Here is a 23596-nt window from a genome sequence, read left to right on the forward strand (position 1 = left end):
GGTATGCTATTTTCATTTCCATACATCTATTGTGTTTATCTGTCTGGCAGGTGATGTCATGATGAGGTTTGGTGCAAGCCTGAACTTTGTTTATTGCAGTGCACAGGGCAAACCCCCCTCTATATAGAATGCTCCAGTCAGTAGTCTATTGACTTTATCCTAATGGTTGTATGCCAAAATGCTTTTGGCAGTTCTGCCTCTGCTGTGAATCTCACTGAGGCAGAAACAACCTGAGGACACATGGCAGTGCTGATGGAAGGTTGGTAACCAGCCATTTTAAATTATACGCATTACTAGATGTATTATTATTATTGTTATCTAAGGCAAGAAAGGGAACTTCTGATGATGTCTGTATGAGACTTTGAGGGTTTCTGCCACCACACACCTTTTCCAGAAATCCAGTTATCACATCAGACGTCAAGTCTGAAGTTGTGTCCGTCCTAAGGAACAATGATTCCTTTTTTTCACTTTTTAATTGCAGATAATGCTGAAACACAGACCTAAATCTTTCATAACCAGAACCCTTGCACTTGATTTAAGTACTTTTCATTTTGTTAGAAAATAATTTATATGATGGGAGAGCAGTTCACTTGTTTATTCTGTGGTTGATTAGGTGTACTGATGCCCCACATCATGCTACTTCCCTGGACTTGGTAAACAAATTAACACTGCAGGGCTTGTTTCTCTACCTTCCTGTAAAGAGAAAAAGCTATCATTTGACCATATAGTCCAGATCTTTTAGATCTTGGGCACTAGCCCAACTCTGGATGGCTGTACTAAACATTTATTTGTTTTTATTGTATATCTGCACAAGTAGGACAGTTTATGCTGTTACAGCTTTACTAATTATTCTTTATTGTTGTCTTCTTTGAGTCACAGGTGAACATGATGCACATTTTGATGTGCAAACTGCAGCGCCCTGATATTCAGTAAACAAGAACAAAAATAGTTTTTGTCTTCCCCCATTGCTGTGCAGAGTCATTGCAGGGGCAGAGCAAGAGGTGTGACTGCTGGAAATGCAATTAGTTAGGGGGCATGAGTGACCCATACTTTAGTATAGGCACTGATCTGTAACACTGTAGTAATAAAGCATTTAAGCAGCCTAGTTCACAAACATCACTGGCATTCAGAGTTACTAATGAACTGTAGCAAGGAGCTTTTGTGCAGTTTAGCAAAGATCAGAGCAAGAGGTGTGGACATCTTTGTACAGCTCATAATATGCTGACTTATTTGCTTACTTTTTTTTTAACCTTATTGGGGAGCACCAAATATGGGACTTAATCAGGACACAAACACCCTAGCTACAGCTGTGGCTGTGTTATGAGTAGTTGCAAGCATTGTGCATTACACTTATAATGAAGCACCTACACACCATTAAATAGACATTTTCATTCAACATGCCCTAAGGATCAGCTCTGAGCCCTTTCTTATTTGCAGTGGTGATGGACAGGTTGAGAGACGAGATCAGACAGGAGTCCCCGTGGACTATGATGTTTGCAGATGACATTGTGATCTGTAGTGAGAGTAGGGAACAGGTGGAGGAGACCCTGGAGAGATGGAGATATACTCTAGTGAGAAGAGGAATGAAGGTCAGCATTACTAAGACAGAACATATGTGTGTGTGAATGAGAGGGAGGATATAGGAATGGTGAGGATGCAAGGAGCAGAGGTGGCAGAGGTGGATGAGTTTAAATACTTGGGATCAATAGTTCAGAGTAATGGTGAGTGTGGAAGACAGGTGAAGCAGAGAGTACAGGCAGGATGGAGTGGATGGAGAAGTGTCAGGAGTGATTTGTGACAGACGAGTACCAGTAAGAGTGAAAGGGAAGGTCTACAAGAGGGTAGTGAGACCAGCTATGTTATATGGGTTGGAGACAGTGGCACTGACAAAAAGGCAGGAGTTAGAGCTGGATGGGGCAGAGTTAAAGATGTTAAGATTTGCACTGGGTGTGACGAGGGTGAACAGGATTAGGAATAAGTATATTAGAGGGTCAGCCCAGGTTGGAGGGTTTGGAGACAAAGCCAGAGAGGCAAAATTACGTTGGTTTGGACATGAGCTGAGGAGGGATGCTGAGTATAGTGGGAAAAAGATGCTAAGGATGAAGCTACCAGATAACAGGAAAAGAGGAAGACCTAAGATAAGGTTTATGGATGTGGTGATTGAGGATATGCAGGTGGTTGGTGTGACAGAGCAAGATGCAGAGGACAGGAAGAAATGGAAACAGATGATCCGCTGTGGCGACCCCTTACAGGAACAGCCGAAAGAAGATGAGGATGATGATTCAACATGCCCTAACCATTGTTGTTCATTTTATCTGCCTAGTTTCTTTTCCCAATCAGTAAACATGCAAATACATTTAAACACATGGGCTTCTTGGTGCTTAGATAAGTTAAACTGTTTTCTTTCTTTCTTTCTTTTACAGATTCCCTGGCCAGGGGGCATATGAAACATGCAAAAAAGGATATGGTAAATATTTTAATAAGCATGTTTGTGTGTGTGTCTATGTATCTATATCTATGTATCTATTGTGTGTGCCTGTGTATATATATTTATGTATCTATTGTGTGTGTCAGTGTATCTATAGCTATCTATATATCTATCTATACATGTATTCACTCACACACACATTTAATGTGCCATGGAAAAATTACATTTGATTGAACCTCAATACCCTGAATACAAGTGGTTGAGACATTTAATTCGGTGCTCATTTGGTTGAAACAGTCAGCTGTACCATACACACACCTGTTTCATATATGTGTTCTACAATGTAAAATAATTTTATGTGTTTTGTAGTTGGGTCCATTTGTACAATATTGTTAATGCTTGCTTTTAATTTTGTGTGTGTGCAGACAATGTCCATATTTACAATGCTGTTTTTGTATTCCTATTTAAAAAATCAGAGAGAAAGTGTGTTGCATCATTGCAGTTGTCTGCTGAACATTCACAGGTAATACCGACCAAATATACTTCAAGCCAGATCACATTGTCCAGTCTACTTAATGTAATTCCATTTGCAAGTTATTAAAAGAAATGGATGTTATACTTTCCATATTTTAATTTTTTTGGTGGTACCCTTACATTTAGAGTTCTTGTTTTTATATATTTCTTAATCATCTTGCCCTCCTGAGCATAGCAAATGCCCCTTTTTCAAGAGGAGAATCAGTTGTGATGTGATTCACTGAGTCTTAATCTATTGACAGACTATTTCAGAAACAGTTTAGTCAAAAAAATGACAATGCCCCCAGGTTAAGGGGCATATACTCAATGCAGAAAGCAACACCTACTGTAGCCCTTCACTTTTTATTATCAGCATTCACTGAGGTTGCTAGCTTTGGAAGGAGTTTGAAAATTTCACTGAAACTGTCTTTTCAATAGGGACTGATTAAGTGTGGAAATAAGATTTTTGTCTGTATACACAACTATATTAAATAACAAAATCATACATGTTAAATGCAGTAACTGCAAGGCACCATAGTGTAAAAGAAATATAAGGAAGAAAAACACTATGTACATGAGAATGACCTGGAAGTATTTAAAGTATGTTGCACACGAAAGCTGAAATTAGCAGCAGTGCAAGAGCAATTAGCAGTGCATTGTTTTAACACAAAATCCAGTAAATATGCATACCAGTGGCCTACGTGAGTGTTTACAGCAGTAAAGAGTATAAGGGAAAGTAGTTATATAGAAATGGTTTAAAGCTGTGGAGATAGCCCGACATCAGCTTTAAAAAGTAAATTATTAACACTGTACTTTATTTCACTCTGTACAGGAAGTTCTGTTATGCATTGATGATTCAGTGCTTTGTTGGTGTCTTGTGTTGCTTATTAGTTTCTTTTGCTGCATGTCTAAACAGAGACAGGAAGTATAAATGAAAATTAGTAATTACTCTTGCTTTAGAATGGTTTGCAGCTAGTAAAAATTGAACGTAATGTTTACTTGATTGGAACAGACATGACATGACTCCAAAAAAAAATTACCATCTTCCATGAAGGAATGGAATGCTGACTTAACAGCAATGGCAGTGTGTAAGTTACAAAAGTTCTGGCCACTTACAATTGATAGTAAAATGCATAATTTATGTAATTGTTTTCCATTTGTGTTATCTCTACGGAAAAAATAACAGAAAGGTTCCATAATAATTGTTTTAAGAAATCTACCACAGAAGGTGTTGGCCATACAGCTAAAATTTTATGAAAAGGTAGTCTGGAAATCCCACAGGGCAAAGATTATTGTGAAATATTTATACAGCTACATTAATGAATTTGTACTGGATCAGCTGTAAAAGTAAGTAAATAGCACTGAAGCATCTCTCAGAACAATCCCATTTTAATCAATTTATTACCATTTTCCACGGAATATCCCCCAAACTGTTGATTTTCATGTTATGTAAAAGTGTGCCTCTCCAAAAAAAAAGTTTGATGTTTTCATATTAAAATTTCAGGGAATGTTACTGGCATACCTCTCAACTGTACAGATTTTTGCAGAATGTCCAGATTTTGGCCTCAAATTTTTGGTGCGTTTTTCATAAAATTGTAGTTTTTCTGGCAAATTAGTGGTAAATCATTAAAGATTGAAGTTTAAAAATAATGACAAACATTTGGGTTTCAGACTTCATATCCTTCAGAAAAATTCATGCTAATGGAAAAGCTGCCATTCTATTAACTTTCCAAGTTTGTAAGAACAATATTTAAAAGTTGTCCTTATTTTTGGACTTTTGTCCCACTTTGGTTTATGGTTTTGTCCCGATTTCTTGCTCTAAGAGGCTGAGAGGTATGGTTACTGTTATGATTAGCAATTAAACAATCTTAGATTAGGCCCCTACCCTCAGAGGTAAAGGAGCAGACCCATATTGAAGTAATTACTAACCCTAGACTGGGCTCCTAAATACAAAAGTTAAAAAAAAAAAAAAGGCATAAATTTAATTGTAATGCCACATCATACCATAATATATGCAAAATAAAAGTATCACTTGTATACAGAAAAAAATATGTACTAATGTTAATAGCTTTTATTTTGTTGCTCTGAAAATATCAGAAAACTTTGATTTTTTGCTATAATACTCTGAAAAGAGCTGAAAGCTTTTCTTGTGTTTCCAAATGATTGTTTTACTAATGTGGCAATTTGTCATTTTCGAAACCTTTCTGACCTGATTTTTACTCCTACTCACAAATGATGATCTCACTATTTCAGGATACTCTTACGGAATTTTCAGAACAAGACATATGGATAATCAGCCTTAAACTCTATATTACATGCCCTAATAGCAATTAGGGAAAGTAGACAACAGAATCTGATGTGTATGCACACCTTTCAGAACAAGTAAAACACTTGTATTTTACTGTAACATTAAAAATGACAAAGTATAATTTATTCTAAGAAGAAAGTTTATTTCCAGTTCTCATTTTAATAAGAAAACACTGGTGATAAAACTATATATATATATATATATATATATATATATATATATATATATATATATATAAATAAAATTCAGTTTAGGACATCTCAGTGACAGATGGATAAAGCCCCAGCTGTGCCCCAGGTTCAGTTAACTAGCCAGTAGCTGGAGGAACTGGCCTGAAAGAATGTGAGCAGTCACTTCTTTAGAGATGGGTGGTGGCTTTGATTTATTATACTTGCCACCAAGCAAGTAGAGAGACCTATGGACACCAAATGTACCATGGGCCACAGACATGAGCTTGGTACTACCAAGCTGTTGTACAATGTCCTTTATTGCTGTGTCATTGGGAGTACACACATGCTGAGATAAAACATACTAGCCCTTCACAGTGACACAAATGCCCATGTGAGCCAGTGGTTGAGGTTTGGACCAAGTAAAATAAAAAATGTCTAAAAAAGTGGAAAGCTTCTGTAGTACTGGTGTAGTTTGTTACTTCCCTGGCCAAGGGGAAATTCGGGTTCTTCCTAGTTAATATAAGGAGAAAAAGCAGATATCATATAAAGCTTTGCATCAGAGATTACCAGGTAGGAGAGTTGTCAGTAATGATATGCTGTTTTTCAATTGAGTTTTAACAGAGTAGCAACAGACAAAGGTATCCTCTTTGTACAACTTGAATATGGGCTGCCCCTGTTTGCAACAGCATCAAATAAAAGCACTAAAACTCTACAAACATCTCAAATAATATTTGATACTTTATAACCAACTCCCCTTAATAAGATCACCACTGCCACACACTGGAAAACCAAAATGGGTTCCTGTGTAACAAAGAGCTGACCTTCTCCTAAGTTGACTGCTTCATAAACTTCTTCAAGACACCCTAACCCCCCCCCCCAATCCAACTGTTTGGACACATCCCAGTAGGCTGCAACTTTAGGAGCTAGTCAGGGCATACTTCGGATGCCTAGAGCCAGTTCACAGTGCTCAAACCACAGATTCTTTGTACAAGCCCACAGAGGCTGTTAAGTTCTTCCTTCTGATCTCCAATACATTTCTACTTTCTCAAAGTTTGGACTTATTTTCAAAAATACTTATTTCAACAAAGTGAGTGCAACTGTGCTTCCAGTGAATATATTATGTGAACCTTCAGTCATGCCTTCTATGTCCCATTATCATTTCATTTCTACCTTTTCTGTATTATTTAACTGTTATGATAAATAAAAAGTACCCAAAAAGTAATGTTTTCTGAAGGAAGTTATATCCTGGACTGCTGTTGCATAGCCCAGCCTGAGCAATAGTAATATACCCCTCCATGGAAATGATTGAAACACAGAATGTTAGACTGTGCCCAAAGAACCTATATATTCGGTCATGGATGCAAAAGTCCATATGTCAGTTTTCTTTAGTGAGTTCATAATAAAACTTTCAGAAAACTGTAATAAAACATTCAAGTACAAAATTAACTAAGACTACAATTCTACCTTCAAGGATTTAAACACAGCTCATTGATGAATTTAACCCTACCAGTCTGGCTACTTCAGACAATGGCATTTTAAGTCATGGCACATTGCAAAGGAAACAAAAATCCTTTTTCTATAGAAATACATACAATTTTTACTTCATATATAGCGACAACTCAGTAGGGATATATTTTTTTTACATTTTACATTCTACAACCTCAGCAAAAGTCACGTACTTTCTCCTGATTGAAATTTTATGGAAATACAGGACTACAACAGTAGGGGTAAGGCAGTCCTGGTTCTGGCTTAACTGCCAGTTTCAGTATGACCGTTTATTGTTTTTAGCATTCTTTTTGCATTTCAAGCATGTTTCTGCATAGAGAAAAATACCCCTGAATTTTTACTCCAAGAGGGAAAACGCTAGGAGGCTGAAACTCTGCAGGTGTGTAGGATACTATCCACCCTACAAAGTGGTAAGGAAGTCCTGGTTCTTACTTAACTGCCAGTTTCAGTATGACCGTTTATTGTTTTTAGCTTTCTTTTTGCATTTCAAGCATGTTTCTGAAAAATACCCCTGAAAAAAAAGCTAGGAGGCTGAAACTTTGCAGGGGTGTAGGATAGTATCCACCCTACAAAGGGGTAAGGCATCCTGGTTCTGGCTTAACTGCCAGTTTCAGTATGACCGTTTTTTAGCTTTCCTGCATTTCATGCATGTTTTTGCATAGAGAAAAAAAGAAAAGTTCTCTTTTTCTCTAAGAGGGAAAAGTTAGGAGGCTGAAACTCTGCAGGTGTGTACAAAGGGTACCTGGTTCTGGCTTAACTGCTGCTTATTGTTTTGAGCTTTCCCTAAGCATTTCAATCATGTTTTGCATAGAAAAAATACCCCTGAAAAGTTGTTTTTCTCGAAAGCTAGGAGGCTGAAACTCTGCAGGCGTGTAGGGTACTATCCACACTGCTAGTTTCAGTATGACAGTTTATTGTTTTTTTCCCTGCATTTCAAGAAAAACTACCCTGAAAGTTCTTTTCTCCAAGTGACCATTTATTGTTTTAGCTTTCTTTTCAAGCATGTTTCTGCATAGAAAAATAACCCTGGAAAGTTGTTTTTCTCCAAGAGGGGAAAGCTAGGAGGCTGAAACTCTGCAGGTGTGTAGGGTACTATCCAAAGACAGTCCTGGTTCTGGCTTAACTGCTATGACCGTTTATTGTTTTTAGCTCGCCCTATGCATTTCAAGCATCTTCTTGCATACAGAAAAAAATACCCTGAAAAGTTGTTTTTTCTCCAAGAGGAAAAAGCTAGGAGGCTGAAACTCTGCAGGTGTGTAGGTAGGCCAATCCTGGTTCTGGCTTTACTGCCAGTTTCTGTATGACCGATTATTGTTGTTTGCATTACAAGCATATTTCAGCATAGAGAAAAAATTTGTTTTTCCAGGTGTGTACCCTACAAAGGGTTAACTGCCAGTTTTTCAAGCATGTTTCTGCTTAGAGAAAAATACCCTGTTGTTTTCTCCAAGAGGCTGAAAACAGGTACTGCCAGTTTCAGTATGACCGTTTATTGTTTTTAACCCTAAATTTCAATCATGTTTTGCATAGAGAAAGCCACAGTTGTTTCAGAGGTTGTTTAGGAGGCTGAAAACTCTGCAGGTGTGTGGGGGTACTATCCACCCTACAAGGGGTAAGACAGTCCTGGTTCTGGCTTAACTGCCAGTTTCAGTATGACTTTTAGCTTTCCCTATGCATTTCAAGCATGTTTTTGCATAGAGAAAAACTACCCTGAAAGGAGTTTTTTTTTTCTCAGAGAAAAGTCTAGGAGGGTGAAACTCTGCAGGTGTGGCAGGGGTACTATCCACCCTACAAAAAGTAAAGGGGTCCTGGTTCTGGCAACACCAGTTTCAGTATGACCATTTATAGCAGTTTCAGTATGACTGCAGGTGTGTGAGAACAGCTATCCACCTAAATGACTGTAGGTACTATCCACACTACAAAGGGGTAAGGCAATCCTGGTTCTGGCTTAACTGCCAGTTTCAGTATGACCATTTATTGTTTTTAGCTTTCTCTATGCATTTCAAGCATGTTTCTGCATAGACAAAAAAATACCCCTATGTGTAAGAAGCAAGATATCAAAGCCTTTTGAAAGTTCTTGATACCATTTTCATGGAATTATCCCTGGACACTCTGTTATATAACATAGTTATGATTGCTATTCTGTCTCTTAGAGATTTCAGTATAGCTCTGTCCTGATTTTTTATTAAAGCTCATTGCCTTCATTAGCAGATATAGTTATCCATGTAACATATGTACAGAGGTATATAATTTACCACACAAGGCAGTGCTTCTATGGTTTTTATTTCTTTTGAAATAAATTATATACGGATGTTCTGTAGTGATATTAAATCGCCCATCCTGAGCAGAAATCCCCCCCAGCCCTGTGAAAACAAAATAATAAAAATGTCAAATTGTGGCACTGACTATTTTTCCTTGCGTGTAAAAGTCACATGTAAGTCACCTTTTCAGGCCTTGTTGCAAAACATTTAGCCAGCAACAATATGACATACAGGCATAAATGCACCCAAGACTGCTATTTTATGCTTAGAGAATTCAGTGCAGTTCACTGCTGAATTTATAGAGCAGACTTTCCTTAATGTTCTTCGTGTTTCACTTTTGCAGTCATTACATTTGGGTAATCTGCTGGCAGGTTGCCTTCAGTCAGCCTGATTAACAAAGTCTTGGGTCCTGCATCGGTTGCTGTCCCTTCTTCCATGACATTAGGTCGTCAGGGGTATAAAACATGCAGCCGATGCCATTACATCAGTCTTTCTTGTCACGCGGTGCCTGAGGCAGAAGCAGTTCGCAAGTGCCAGTCGGCCAACTCCTGAAATTTTCGTTTTCGAGTTTCAGAACTGAAGTTTTCAACTAAAAAAGCTACATACCCCGTTGGGGAAACTTTTTCTTGCTCCTTACCGATGTCAGTAAAAGTTAATAACTGCATTACTTGTGGGAAGCAAATACCTCATAAGGATTTTCATTTGTACTGTATTCCTTGCCTAGGCCCTAACCACGACGTACCTTGCTGTCAGTTTTGTGCTAAATTTAATCAATGCACTATTAAACGTCAGTATATTTTTGCTTCTAAATATTTTGGCTCACTCTTTAATTATCCAGAAATGTCATCGGTTAGCAATCCAACTACTGGAATACCTAAAACATGCAAAGATAAAGACAGAGACAGACCGTCGAGGTCCAAAACTGATGACGATGCTTCTCGAATGGCCACTCGCCAGTTCACTGGTACTCAGTGAGGCGCTTTCGCAGCCCCTGATACCCGCTACTTCTGATTCGCAGGCCTCTACTGAGACCCATTCGGAGTCTGGTATGCAGAGAGATGCTTCAATTATGGAACCCGCGGATGTCTCTACCTTAGATGGGTCGGAGCCACTGTGCAGAGACCGGCTTCTGAGTGTGTTTTCAGGCCTACAGATTTGTACATTAGACCAACGCCATCTTCAAAACTAAGGCCAGAATCTAAATCTGTGTCTAAAAAACCGATGTCTCGGCCACATGTGCAGGCCCCTATGCCTACAAAACAAATGATCAAAATGACTGAAGATTTAATTACTCGGATCAGGGGTAGCCAACCCCCCCTTCCAAGAGGCCTAGGCAAGACATTGATTATGAATCTTCTGAACAGGATTCTATTTCTTCTGCCTCTTCTAATGAACAGGATTTGTCTGTACCTACTTATGAGGACTCTGATGCAGAAGATTCCATTCCTTCTGCTTCTCCCCGAGGATTTTTCTTTTGGGGAAACTTTACATACCTTATGGGAACATTTCCACTGGGAAAGTCAGGATTTCTCTGAATTTAAAAAGAGACTTAGGGATTTTCTTTTTCTTCATCAACATAGGCCTTTGGCTATACTTCCTGTCCTAGACATTGTTGATGTTTTTTCAGAATCTAGTATGGCTCCTGATTCTCTGCCTCTGGCTCCTTGTAAGCCAAACAAATACTACAGGGTTTCTGACTCCCACAAATTCCTTTTCAAAAATCCTATTGCAGATCCTGAAACCATTTCTCAGGGTCCCACGGGCATTAAGGCCTCTACTGCTAAAAATCCTACCCCTTCTGATAGAGATTCTAGGGCGCTGGATAGATGGGGTAAGAAGGTTTACACTTCTGCAACCTTGGCAATCAGGGCTTTAAACTGTCAATTTCATATGCCTAAATACCAGCAGCATATCATGGGACTGCTTAAACAGAAAATGATGTTAATTTCTGACTATGTGGAAAATAAAGATTTACAGGATTTATTGCATTCAGCTGAACAAGTTGGAAAACATACTTTGCAATATGGTTTTGATTCTTTGGAGGCCTCTTGCAGGGCTGCTGTAACTGGCTCTGTGCTAAGAAGGCATGCTTGGCTCAAAGAGCAAACTCTGCCTGATCATGTTAAAGCAAAAGTGTTGGATGCCCCTTTACAACAGGACCGTCTCTTTGGTAATAAGGCTGAAGAAGTTTTTAAAAAGATGGAAGATAAAGCTAAATCTATGCAAACTGTGAAAGATTTCTTACAAGTGCAACCTCCAAGATTTAGTAGGCATTGGCCTACTAAGAACTGGTCCTTTCCAGTTCCTTCGAGAGCCACTCAAGTCAAACCCAGACATTCTAAAGGCTCCAGGTTTCAGTCAAAAGGGACTTTTAGAACAAAACAATGGAGTGTCACCTCCTCCAAATCTGGAAACAACAAGGCACCTTCCTATGGTAAGCAGTCTCAATGACCTCCCTCTACACTTACCAAGCACTTACCTTTCAGCCGCCCCTTTGGAGGGAAAACTGGCACTTCATGTAAGAAACTGGAAAATTATAACCCAGGACAAATGAGTTTTAAATATAGTATCCCAGGGATACAGATTTCATTTCCACACATTGCCAATCCCAAGTGGATGGCCAGACCTGCCCCCAAATCAGTGGGCAGAGGCCCAGAAACAAGTACCGTCTCTCATGAACATGGGAGCTATTCAACCAGTCCCAGAAGAGGAAAAGGGACAAGGTTTCTATTCAAGACTTTTCCTGGTACCCAGAAAAGACAAATCATGGTGTCCAATTCTGGACTTATCTACTCTAAACACCTTTCTGGACATTCCAAAATTCAAGATGCTGACTCTTCAACACTTATTTCCTGTGCTAGGCAAAGATGCCTGGTTGGTAACTCTAGACTTAAAAGAGGCTTACCTGCATATCCCAATCAGGGAATCTTGCAGAAGATACCTCTGCTTCAAAGCAGGCTATTTGCATTACCAGTTCTCTGCACTACCCTTTGGCTTATCTACTGTGCCCAGGATCTTCACAAAGTGCCTGGCTCCAGTAATTGCATTTTACAGGCAAAGAAATATTCAAATATATCCATACCTGGACAATTGTCTAATTCAGGCAGAAAACAGGGACATTTTTCAAAAACATCTGGCATTTGTAAAAAATGTTCTAACTTGTCTAGGGTACACCATCAATGAAAAGAAATCACAACTGGTACCCTCTCAAAAAATTACATTCCTGGGTGCAAGCTTGAATACAACTGCCCAGATGGCTTACCTTACGCCAGAAAAGCAAGTTCCTGTGTTTCTCCATTTTCCTTGTTTGGTCAGGGGGAAGTTTCTTTACTCACCAGTGAGAGTGGGGAGTACTGAGCTGCCTGTTTGTCCTTAGAGGAGTGGTTTAAGGCAGTAACTTGTAGTCTATTGGCCATTTTGGGTCATTTCCTGTCTTTTCCAGCCCCCTGCTATAAAGCTGCTGCGTTTTGGCTTTTCCAGCTATTGAGAACTCAGCACAGCTCCGTGGTGGCCAGCAGTGTTCCTCTAGCAGAGACCAGAAAAGACTACCTTTCCAGATTTTAAGTATTTTCTTGGCATTTTCGACTTTTGTGCCTTCCACTACTGTTTCTGCTTGTTTTATCAAAGTTTGCACTGTTTTTACTGTGTTTATAAGCTAAAACTGTTTACTGCACTTGCTAGTTTAAGTTTTGCCTAAAGTTAAACTACAGGCTAATACACTCAAGTGTACTAGCTTTTGATAGCATTTAGTCGAAAATCATAGCATTTATTGTGTTTTTTGCTTTTCTGTAAAAACTTTAAAAACAAAAAAATATCCTTGTTTTCCATACTTTCCTAACTAGTGTTCCAGAGACCAGATTTTGCTGATCCCTGGGCTTTGTCTTGGTTCCTGTGTTTCTCCATTTTCCTTGTTTGGTCAGGGGGAAGTTTCTTTACTCACCAGTGAGAGTGGGGAGTACTGAGCTGCCTGTTTGTCCTTAGAGGAGTGGTTTAAGGCAGTAACTTGTAGTCTATTGGCCATTTTGGGTCATTTCCTGTCTTTTCCAGCCCCTGCTATAAAGCGTTTTTGGCTTTTCCAGCTATTGAGAATTCAGCACAGCTCCTCATGGTGGCCAGCAGTGTTCCTCTAGCAGCAGAGACCAAAAAGACTACCTTTCCAGATTTTAAGTATTTTTCTTGGCATTTTTCGACTTTTTGTGCCTTTCGACTACTGTTTCTGCTTGTTTTATCAAAGTTTGCACTGTTTTTACTGTGTTTATAAGCTAAAACTGTTTACTGCACTTGCTAGTTTAAGTTTTGCCTAAAGTTAAACTACAGGCTAATACACTCAAGTGTACTAGCTTTTGATAGCATTTAGTCGAAAATCATAGCATTTATTGTGTTTTCTGCTTTTCCTGTAAAAAAACTTTAAAAAAACAAAAAAATATATCCTTGTTTTCCATACTTTCCTAACTAGTGTTCCAGAGACCAGATTTTGCTGATCCCTGGGCTTTGTCTTGGTTCCTGTGTTTCTCCATTTTCCTTTTTGGTCAGGGGGAAGTTTCTTTACTCACCAGTGAGAGTTGGGAGTACTGAGCTGCCTGTTTGTCCTTAGAGGAGTGGTTTAAGGCAGTAACTTGTAGTCTATTGGCCATTTTGGGTCATTTCCTGTCTTTTCCAGCCCCCTGCTATAAAGCGTTTTGGCGGGCTTTTCCAGCTATTGAGAATTCAGCACAGCTCCTCGTGGTGGCCAGCAGTGTTCCTCTAGCAGCAGAGACCAGAAAAGACTACCTTTCCAGATTTTAAGTATTTTTCTTGGCATTTTTCGACTTTTGTGCCTTTCGACTACTGTTTCTGCTTGTTTTATCAAAGTTTGCACTGTTTTTACTGTGTTTATAAGCTAAAACTGTTTACTGCACTTGCTAGTTTAAGTTTTGCCTAAAAGTTAAACTACAGGCTAATACACTCAAGTGTACTAGCTTTTGATAGCATTTAGTCGAAAATCATAGCATTTATTGTGTTTTCTGCTTTTCTGTAGAAAAACTTTAAAAACAAAAAAATATCCTTGTTTTCCATACTTTCCTAACTAGTGTTCCAGAGACCAGATTTTGCTGATCCCTGGGCTTTGTCTTGGTTCCTGTGTTTCTCCATTTTCCTTGTTTGGTCAGGCGAAGTTTCTTTACTCACCAGTGAGAGTGGGAGTACTGAGCTGCCTGTTTGTCCTTAGAGGAGTGGTTTAAGGCAGTAACTTGTAGTCTATTGGCCATTTTGGGTCATTTCCTGTCTTTTCCAGCCCCTGCTATAAAGCGTTTTTGGGGCTTTTCCAGCTATTGAGAATTCAGCACAGCTCCTCGTCGTGGCCCGCAGTGTTCCTCTAGCAGCAGAGACCAAGAAAGACTACCTTTCCAGATTTTAAGTATTTTTCTTGGCATTTTTCGACTTTTTGTGCCTTTCGACTACTGTTTCTGCTTGTTTTATCAAAGTTTGCACTGTTTTTACTGTGTTTATAAGCTAAAACTGTTTACTGCACTTGCTAGTTTAAGTTTTGCCTAAAAGTTAAACTACAGGCTAATACACTCAAGTGTACTAGCTTTTGATAGCATTTAGTCGAAAATCATAGCATTTATTGTGTTTTCTGCTTTTCTGTAAAAAAACTTAAAAAAACAAAAAAATATCCTTGTTTTCCATACTTTCCTAACTAGTGTTCCAGAGACCAGATTTTGCTGATCCCTGGGCTTTGTCTTGGTTCCTGTGTTTCTCCATTTTCCTTGTTTGGTCAGGGGAAGTTTCTTTACTCACCAGTGAGAGTGGGGAGTACTGAGCTGCCTGTTTGTCCTTAGAGGAGTGGTTTAAGGCAGTAACTTGTAGTCTATTGGCCATTTTGGGTAATTTCCTGTCTTTTCCAGCCCCCTGCTATAAAGCGTTTTTTTAGCGCTTTTTAAGCCATGAGTGATTGCTTTTGAGCTTTAAGCGGCTTTAGCGCCACCAGTAGCAGAAGCAATGGAGTTACCACTGTTGCACACTAGGGCAGCGCCGGTTAAGCAGGTTTAAACTATTTGGGCTACCTAAAGTCCACTCTTCAATTTTTCCCTTAAAACTACCTTCCTCGAACTATACTACTGATCTAATCAGCGTATCCTATAACTAAAAAGATCATCTCTACTTGACTCCAAGTAGACTATTCTCTATCTGTTACACCTAGCACTTGCTCCTACAGTACTTATTACCTTGATACGGCACTCTTATAGATAACACCCCAAAAAGGCAAACCCCCATTTCTCGGTCACCCACATCCCCCGGAATCTCTTTTAAAGTTTTTTGTCTAGTCCTTCTAGCATGTCGAGGGATCAGTTGCTAGTGTCCTCTCCTGCTCAGCTGGTGAACCTGGGAATATTGAGGCAATGTTACAATTGCCTCATGTACACAGACAACCCTCTCCTCCTCCCACAAAACACAAATACATGCGAGAGATGCAACTATACGGCCAAACTGGAGGCGGAGCTCTCTCAACATAGGACTGGCAAGACCAGTCAGGAGGAGAAGGTTACCACACACATTATAGACCCAGTCTCACATAGTACCATCACAACCTCAAATCATACACATAAACACACAAAGACATACTCGGAGGCTCTGATCAAAAATCTACCAAAACAGCAGAGGCCACCAAAGCAGACACCCAAACAACCACCACCTCAGAACACAACACCTGCAACACATAGACCTCACAGTCAGAGTGTCAAACAGTCACAGCCCTTAAGGCCAAACACAATGCCAAACACACTAGTCATTGGTGACTCCATAGTCAGACACACTGACGTCCCACTCACCAGACTGAGTAAGGAGAAGGTCACAGTAAGCTGCCCGTCGGGCGCTAGAATCCGCCACATAACGCAAGCACTCAGGTCTCTCAACAGCAGGTACAAATACGACTCAGTCATTGTCCACGTGGTGTAAACGACCTGAGACGTACCTCCTTGGACTACATGAAAAGAGACATTGAGGAGCTCTCTGATTATGTAGCCCAGGCAGGTATGACCCTGACCTTGAGCAGTATCCTACCTTCACCAAGAATGATGCCACAATACAGAGATAAGATGATCAGCTTTAACAATTGACTTAAACTCTGGTGTCATTCAAAGGGGATCCAATGTCTGTCTGCCTGGGATGACATGCTGGACAAGCCACGCTGCCGGGTCCGGCTTGCACCTGCCACCCTGGGATTCCGGATATTGGCAAAGGCTCTTGCCACCCCATAGTGCCTTTTTAGGCAAGGCTCAAATTCTAAACCTACCACCCTAGAACACAAAAAGGAAAAAACTAAGGGTAATGCTGCTCAATGCCAGAAGTCTAAATCTCAAAATGCCTTTTCGAGGCCCTTCTCAGTATGGAGAACATCGATGTCTGTGCTGTGACAGAAACCTGGTTCAAGGCTCCTGAGAGCACCCCAGCACTATCAGGTTTTACCTCATATCATGCGTTCCGGCCCCAAAATCCGGACAATACCAAGAAAGGAGGGGGTTATCCATATTCATCAAGGACACTCACACCTCAAGACTGGTGGCAACGCATGATGCATCGGAGACCATCCAGGTGCAATTAACCATAGGCAAGACTGCTCTGCAAATTGTAGCATGTTACAGGCCACCCTCACAAACTCAGGAACCTCACATGGCCTTCCTGAAAACACTAGAGGAGATAAATGTATCACCAAACACCATCATACTAAGTGACTTCAATTACCCTAATATAGACTGGGAACACTACTCAAGCCCAAACACCCTAGCCCAAAAGTTCCTGGAATTCATAAACTCAAATGCCATGGAACAACTAGTCACCATCCCCACAAGAGAAGAAAACATACTTGATCTCATCATCACGAACATGGGAGCACAATGTTCAACACCGAAGTATACCCCTCACTGGTGAGATCAGATCACAAACTAATCTCGCTGGAGGTCCTCATCCCACCCCACCTGAAATAAAAAGACCACAGTAAAGAACTTCTCGAAGCCGACTTCACACTTCTAAAGACTAGTGTGGTCTCCTTTAAGGCCCCGAGGCGGAAAACAGTACTCAAGCCGCTGAATCACTTACAAATGCCTTCTACCAGCACCTGCAGGACTGCATGGATAAGGCAATCCCAAGCAAAACAAAGACTCTTTGTACCAAAGGCAAGCGTCCAGTCTGGTGGACCCCAGCCATAAACAAACTCTACAACAAAGGAGGAAGCTACTACAAGATAGAGCAAAATCCTTAAATGGTAAGACACCCTTGATCACTATAAGTAAAAACTAAGAGCTCTCATAAAATCATCCAAAGCAAATTTTGAGAGAAAAATAGCTAAAGACTCAAAAGACAATCATAAGGCCTTCTTTAGCTATGTTAGAAACCTGGGAGGAAACTCCCAGATATGCTCAGAACTAGTTCAAAATGATGTGAAGATTACTGATCCTACAGACATTGCCAACATACTGGCTGACAGGTTCAGTGCAAACTTCTCCTCCCCTCCCCAAAGGAGATATCTATACCAAGCGATTGCAGCCCCAAACATCTCCAATGCCCAAGTGAGAACTGCTCTCTCCAAAGCAAAAACACAGCATCCATGGGACCTGATGGTGTCCCGGCTGTGTGCTCCACGAACTCAACGAGGAATTAAACCCACAGCTAGGACAGCTGTTTAATCATAGTCTTACCTCTGGATACGTACCCAGGAGTGGCGCACTGCAACTGTGGTCCCACTTCACAAAGGCGGTGCCTCCACCGACCCTGGAAATTACCGCCCATTAGCTTGACAAGCCTTATCTGCAAAGCCATGGAGAGGATCATAATGGACCTCATAAATAAAGACATAGGAATTTGCAGACTTTGGATCCATCCCAGTTTGGCTTTGTCAAAGGCAGATCATGCCTTCTAAACTTGGTTGACTTTTTGAAACAGTCACCAAAGCCATTGATGAGGAAAGGCAGTCCATACAGCCTACCTCGATCTGGCGAAGGCCTTGATACAATACCCCACTCGGGTATCATTGAAAACTCATCAGCTTAAATGTTAACCCATACATCACAAGATAGGTTGCAAACTGGCTGGTGACAGAACCCACAGGGTCAGAGTTGCTGGCGCCATGTCAGACTCAAAGCCTGTCACAAGTGGTGTGCCACAGGGCTCAGTCCTGGACCCACTCTTGTTTGGCATCTACTTTTCGAAGTACAAGCAAACACAGGAGGGTTATGGCTGACAAAGTTTGCAGATGACTGCAAACTGGGCCATAGTAGAAAACACATCTGACACAGATATCCTTCAGAAGGGTCTCACAGAAGCGGATAACTGGTGCCAGAGCCATGGCCTAAAGTTAAATGCCAAAATGCATAGTCATACCCTTCGGAAAAACAAGGTTACCCCTAGCTACCAAATAGGTGGCAATCCACTGAGCACAGAAGAAGTTATCAGGGACCTGGGGACCCAGGTTGATAGTAGTCTGTCATTCGACACCCATGTAGCTAAAGTAGTTAGGAAGACCTTCTACATTGCCCACCTTATCATGAAGGGATTCTCATCTAGATCAAGGGAGGTCATAGTCTCCTATACTCATCACTCATCAGACCAATGATTGAGTACAATGCCCCATTCGAATGTATCTGACCCGACACTTGCAGCAGCTGGAGAGGCCACAAAGTTCCTCACCAAAAGGATAAAGGGTCTCAAACATCTGTCCTATGCTGCCCGACTGAAAGAACTCCAGCTCTATTCAGTAAACACCGCTTGCTCAGAGGTGACCTTTGCCTAACATACAAGGCCATGTCAAACCCAGATTTGATGAATATGCTTCACCTCAAAAAATCTAGATCCGTCAGAGCCACAAGGGCAGGAGACTTAAACCTCGACACGGCTATTAATAGGACGTGCTGGAGGGATAGATTCATCACCCAAAGACTCCCTATGCTGTGGAACAAAATCCCGGTATATGTGAGGCAGAGCACCTCGCTGGCCTTGTTCAAGAGAAATCTTGACCAATGGATGGGAGATCGCAGATATACCCCAGGGATTACCTCAGTGTCACTGCTCGACAGAGGCACAGCAAAATAATGGGTACAGTTCCCCATACTAAAGGGGTGGCGTAAGCCACAAAACTATGGGCTAGGCTTGTAAATGCCCTCGGGCAGATAGCCTAGTATGAACCTATGAACCTATTTGTTGACTTACTTCAAACAGGTGGCCACAAAAACCCTGCTATCTGCAAGACAAATTCTGCAAGCCTTAGTGTTCATGGCCTCCTGCATTCTTCTAATTCCATATGCAAGACTGCACATGAGGAAACTTCAGTGGTACTTAAAGAGTTTATGGAGTCAACATTGTCACAGACTGGAAACAATGATTCCTATCATACCTTGCCTGCAACTAGAGTTCCTGTGGTGGGCAGAGGCCTGCCACCAAAACAAGGTACTGCCATTCACTCCACCCCCTGCCGCCCAAACCCTAACTACAGACGCATCAGACTAAGCTTGGGGGGGGGGCTCATCTGGCAGGGAAGTGCATTCAGGGCAAATGGAGCCCAAATCAAATGCGCCTTCATATCAATCAAAAAGAGATGCTAGCTGTACAGAATGCACTGACAGCCTTCAAGGACTACCTTCATCCAGGACAATTAATGATAAAGACAGACAACACCACAGTTATGTGGTACATAACAAGCAAGGGGGTACACACTTCTACCCCCTTTGCAGGCTAGACATAGCATTGTGGAACATGGCCTTGACCTATCATATTCAACTACAAGCTCAATTCCTGCCAGGAAAGTTGAGTACTCTGTCCGACGAACTGAGCAGAAATCTCATGGACCCACATGAATGGAAACTGGAACCACGGATTTTCAACATGTTGGCACGCAAATGGGGGAGTCCAGACATAGATCTTTTTGCCTCACCCCAGAACTATCAGTTGGGCAAATACTGCACAAGAACTCATTACAAAAAAAGCCTGGAAAGTGGATGCTCTGTCATTCCGCTGGAAAAACCCATCAGTCTATTCCTTTCCCCCTCTGCCTCTGCTCTCCAAAGTTCTACTAAAGGTCAAACAGGTCAAGCACTCCTAAAAATGGAGAACATCGATATCTGTGCAGTAAATGAGACCTGGTTCAAGGCTCCAGAGAGCACCCCTGCAATACCAGGATACAACTCCTACCACACCTTTCAGCTACCAAGCCAGGATTGAAACACTAAAGGTGAAGGAGTGTCCATATTCATCAAGGATATTTGCACCACCGGGTTAGTTGCCCAACACAATGCATCTGAAATTCTCTAGGTGCAACTAACACTAGTTAAGACTGCAATCCAAATTGTAGCTTGCTACAGATCCCCCACCAAGCCCCAAGATTCTCACTATACCCTTCTAAACATACTGGAAAATATTAATATACAACCAAACACCCTAATACTGGGTGATTTCAACTACCCTGCTATTAACTGGGAAAACTACTCATGCACCAACACCTTTGCCCAATGGTTCTTGGAATTCATAAATTCCAATGCCCTGGATCAACTAATCCATAGTCCCACCAGGGGCTCCAGTATCCTAGACCTGGTCATTACCAACATGGGAAATCGATGCTCCACACCTATCGTCACCCCCTCATTGGTCAAGTCAGACCATAAGCTAATCACCCTTAACATCCATATCCCACCCCCACCCCCCAGTAAGGAAACCTCCATAAAAAAACTTCTCCAAGGCCAACTTCATACTACTCAAGTCAGAAGTTACAAACTTCATGACACCCATGTAGATGGAAACTGAAAAGTTCGACTGCTGAGTCCTACACTAAGGCACTGTACGAGCACATCCACTCATGCATGAATCGTGCCATCCCAAATAGAACCAAGATGCTCTCCTCCAAAAAAGGAAGCCAATCTGGTGGTCCCCTGCCATAAACAAACTTTACAACAAAAGGAAAAAACTGTTGCAGAAAAGAGGAAAATCCCAGGATGCAAAAAACTCCCTTACCAGCCTCAGTAAGAAGCTGAGATCCCTCATAAAATCCTCCAAAGCTAGTTATGAAAATAAAATTGCCAAAGATTCCAAAGATAACCACAAGGCATTCTATAACTATGTCAAGAATCTAAATGGCAATGCTCAGATCTGCTCTGAGCTACAACAGAATGGCATTAAATCTACTGATCCCAAGGATATTGCCAATATCCTGGCAGATCGATTCACTGCCAGCTTCACCCCCCTCTCACCCCCTAAATGGCCCATCTCAATACTGGAAGATTGCCATATGACCACACAGGTAAAAAACACACTCTCCAAAGCTAAGAATACAGCATCCATGGGACCAGATGACATCCTGGGCTGTGTACTACATGAACTACAAAATGAAGTGGCACCTCACCTAACTGTCATGTTTAATCATACCCCCACCTCAGGCTTTGTGCCCACTGAGTGACGTACAGCTACAGTTATCCCACTCCACAAGGGGGGATCCACCTTGGATCCCGGGAACTACCGCCCCATCAGTCTGACGAGCCTGATCTGCAAGGCAATGGAACGTATTATCATGGAACTTATAAACAAAAGACATTGACCTCGTCTACTCTGAAGCGATCTCTGCTTAACATACAAGGCCATGTCAAACCTAGAGCTGTTGGACATGCTACACTTAAAGAAATTCCAATCCCTCAGAGCTACATGTCCAGGGATCTAAATCTTGTCATCACAATAAACAAAACATGCTGGAGGGATACCTTCCTGACCTAGAGACTCCCCAGACTCTGGAATAGACTGCCCATACATGTCAAGCAGAGCGCCTCTTTGGCCCTCTTCAAAAGGAACCTTGATGATTGGATGGGAGAAAGGAAATTCATCCCCGGGATCACATCAGTTGCCCTGCTAGACAGGGGTCCAGGGAAGTAAATAGTGTGGGAAGAAATAGCCAGGGAATTGTTATGGCTAGGCTTGTATAGGCCCTAGGGCCGATAGCCTAGTACCAACCTATGAACCTATGAACCTATGATTTTGATTGCTCCAGACTGGCCTCGCCAGCACTGGTACCCACTCTTGTGCAGTATGTCACACCTTCCACCGTGGCACCTGCCTCAAACACCTTACTTACTGTCTCAGCAGAACAACCAAATTCTGCACTCTCAGCTCCAAACTTTGAATCTTGCAGCATGGCTAATCACCTAAATTCACCCTTGGCATCCCTCAGCAAACCTGTGATGGATGTCATTTTGGAGACAAGAAGGCCTAGTACTAGAAAATCTTATGCTGACAAATGGAAACAATTCTGTGCCTGGAATCAATCACAAGGGATAAGCACAACAGTGCCCAATATTCCTCAGATTTTACAATACTTAACTGAGACGCTTCACAAGGGCCAGTCCTTTTCTTCCATAAAAATCCAAGCCTCGGCCATTTCAGCTCATTACAACACAGAACCTCCCCTCTTCTGTCATCCTCTGCTAAAGCAGTATCTCAGAGGGGCCAAAAACTTAAGACCACCCAGGAGAGCTCCAACCCCTGCCTGGGTCCTCAGTTTTTGTATTGGAAAAACTCACTCCCCCTCCTTTCGAGCCAGCTGCTACTGCAGACTTAAAATTTCTCTCTTGAAAAACAGCTTTCCTTTTAGCAGTCACTTCAGCTAGAAGGATTTCCGAATTACAGGCTCTTATGGCAGTGGAGCCTTTCATTATTTTTCATGCGGTCAGGGTGTCTCTCAGGACCAATCCATCCTTCATGCCTAAGGTGGTATCCAGTGCGGCTCTTAATCAGACCATTCATTTGCCAATTTTCTTTCCCAATGCACAGAACAAGGGGAAACGGATTCTGCATTCATTGGATGTACACAGTCAACTTAGATTTTACTTAAACAGGACAAAATCTCAAAGAAAATCTGAACAACTACTGGTGGCATTTGCTGCAGGGGCAGAGGGAAAGGCTATTTCAAAACAGACTATTTCCAAATGGATAAGCCATTGTATTAATTTCTGCTATACGCACCATGGTAAAACTATCCCCCAGGGGATCAGATCTCATTCCACCAGGGCTGCATCTACTTCTACAGCCTTTCTCAGAGGTGTTCCTACCAGAGACATTCTAGAAGCTGCTACCTGGAGCTCAGTTCATACGTTCACCAAACATTACCATTTACCTTTCTTCTCTAAATGCAGAGCTGGCTTTGCCTCTGCTGTCTTGCAGGGCCTTATAGCTGGTCCTAATGCTGTATAAATCCATCCTCCCAACCATAGCTTTGGGAATCTACCCAAATGTAATGACTGCAGCAGTGAAACACGAAGAACATAGTACAGTTGTGTACACTTACCATAAATGTAGATGTTCGAGTGTATTCACTGTTGCAGTCCTGGTTACCCTCCCTCCATCCCCCTGATTTTTCTCTTACTGTACATCTTTTTTCCTTTACTATGCTTAAAAGCCTTTTTGG

General features: G+C 41.4%; 1 protein-coding gene across 1 annotated transcript in view; it reads left to right on the plus strand.

Annotated features, from left to right (window-relative positions):
* CCHR8.PART0H11orf52 (chromosome chr8.part0 C11orf52 homolog) overlaps positions 1–23596 on the plus strand; it is a 187756-nt gene that overhangs the window by 130680 nt on the left and 33480 nt on the right. The window contains exon 3 of the mRNA XM_044081009.1: positions 2424–2467. Within this exon, the coding sequence (XP_043936944.1) occupies positions 2424–2467 (44 nt within the window). The remainder of the gene's footprint in view (positions 1–2423; positions 2468–23596) is intronic.

The sequence above is a fragment of the Protopterus annectens genome, chromosome 8.part0, assembly GCF_019279795.1.
Source record: "Protopterus annectens isolate FY-2018-M chromosome 8.part0, PAN1.0, whole genome shotgun sequence".
In the NCBI taxonomy this organism is placed as follows: Eukaryota; Metazoa; Chordata; order Ceratodontiformes; family Protopteridae; genus Protopterus; species Protopterus annectens.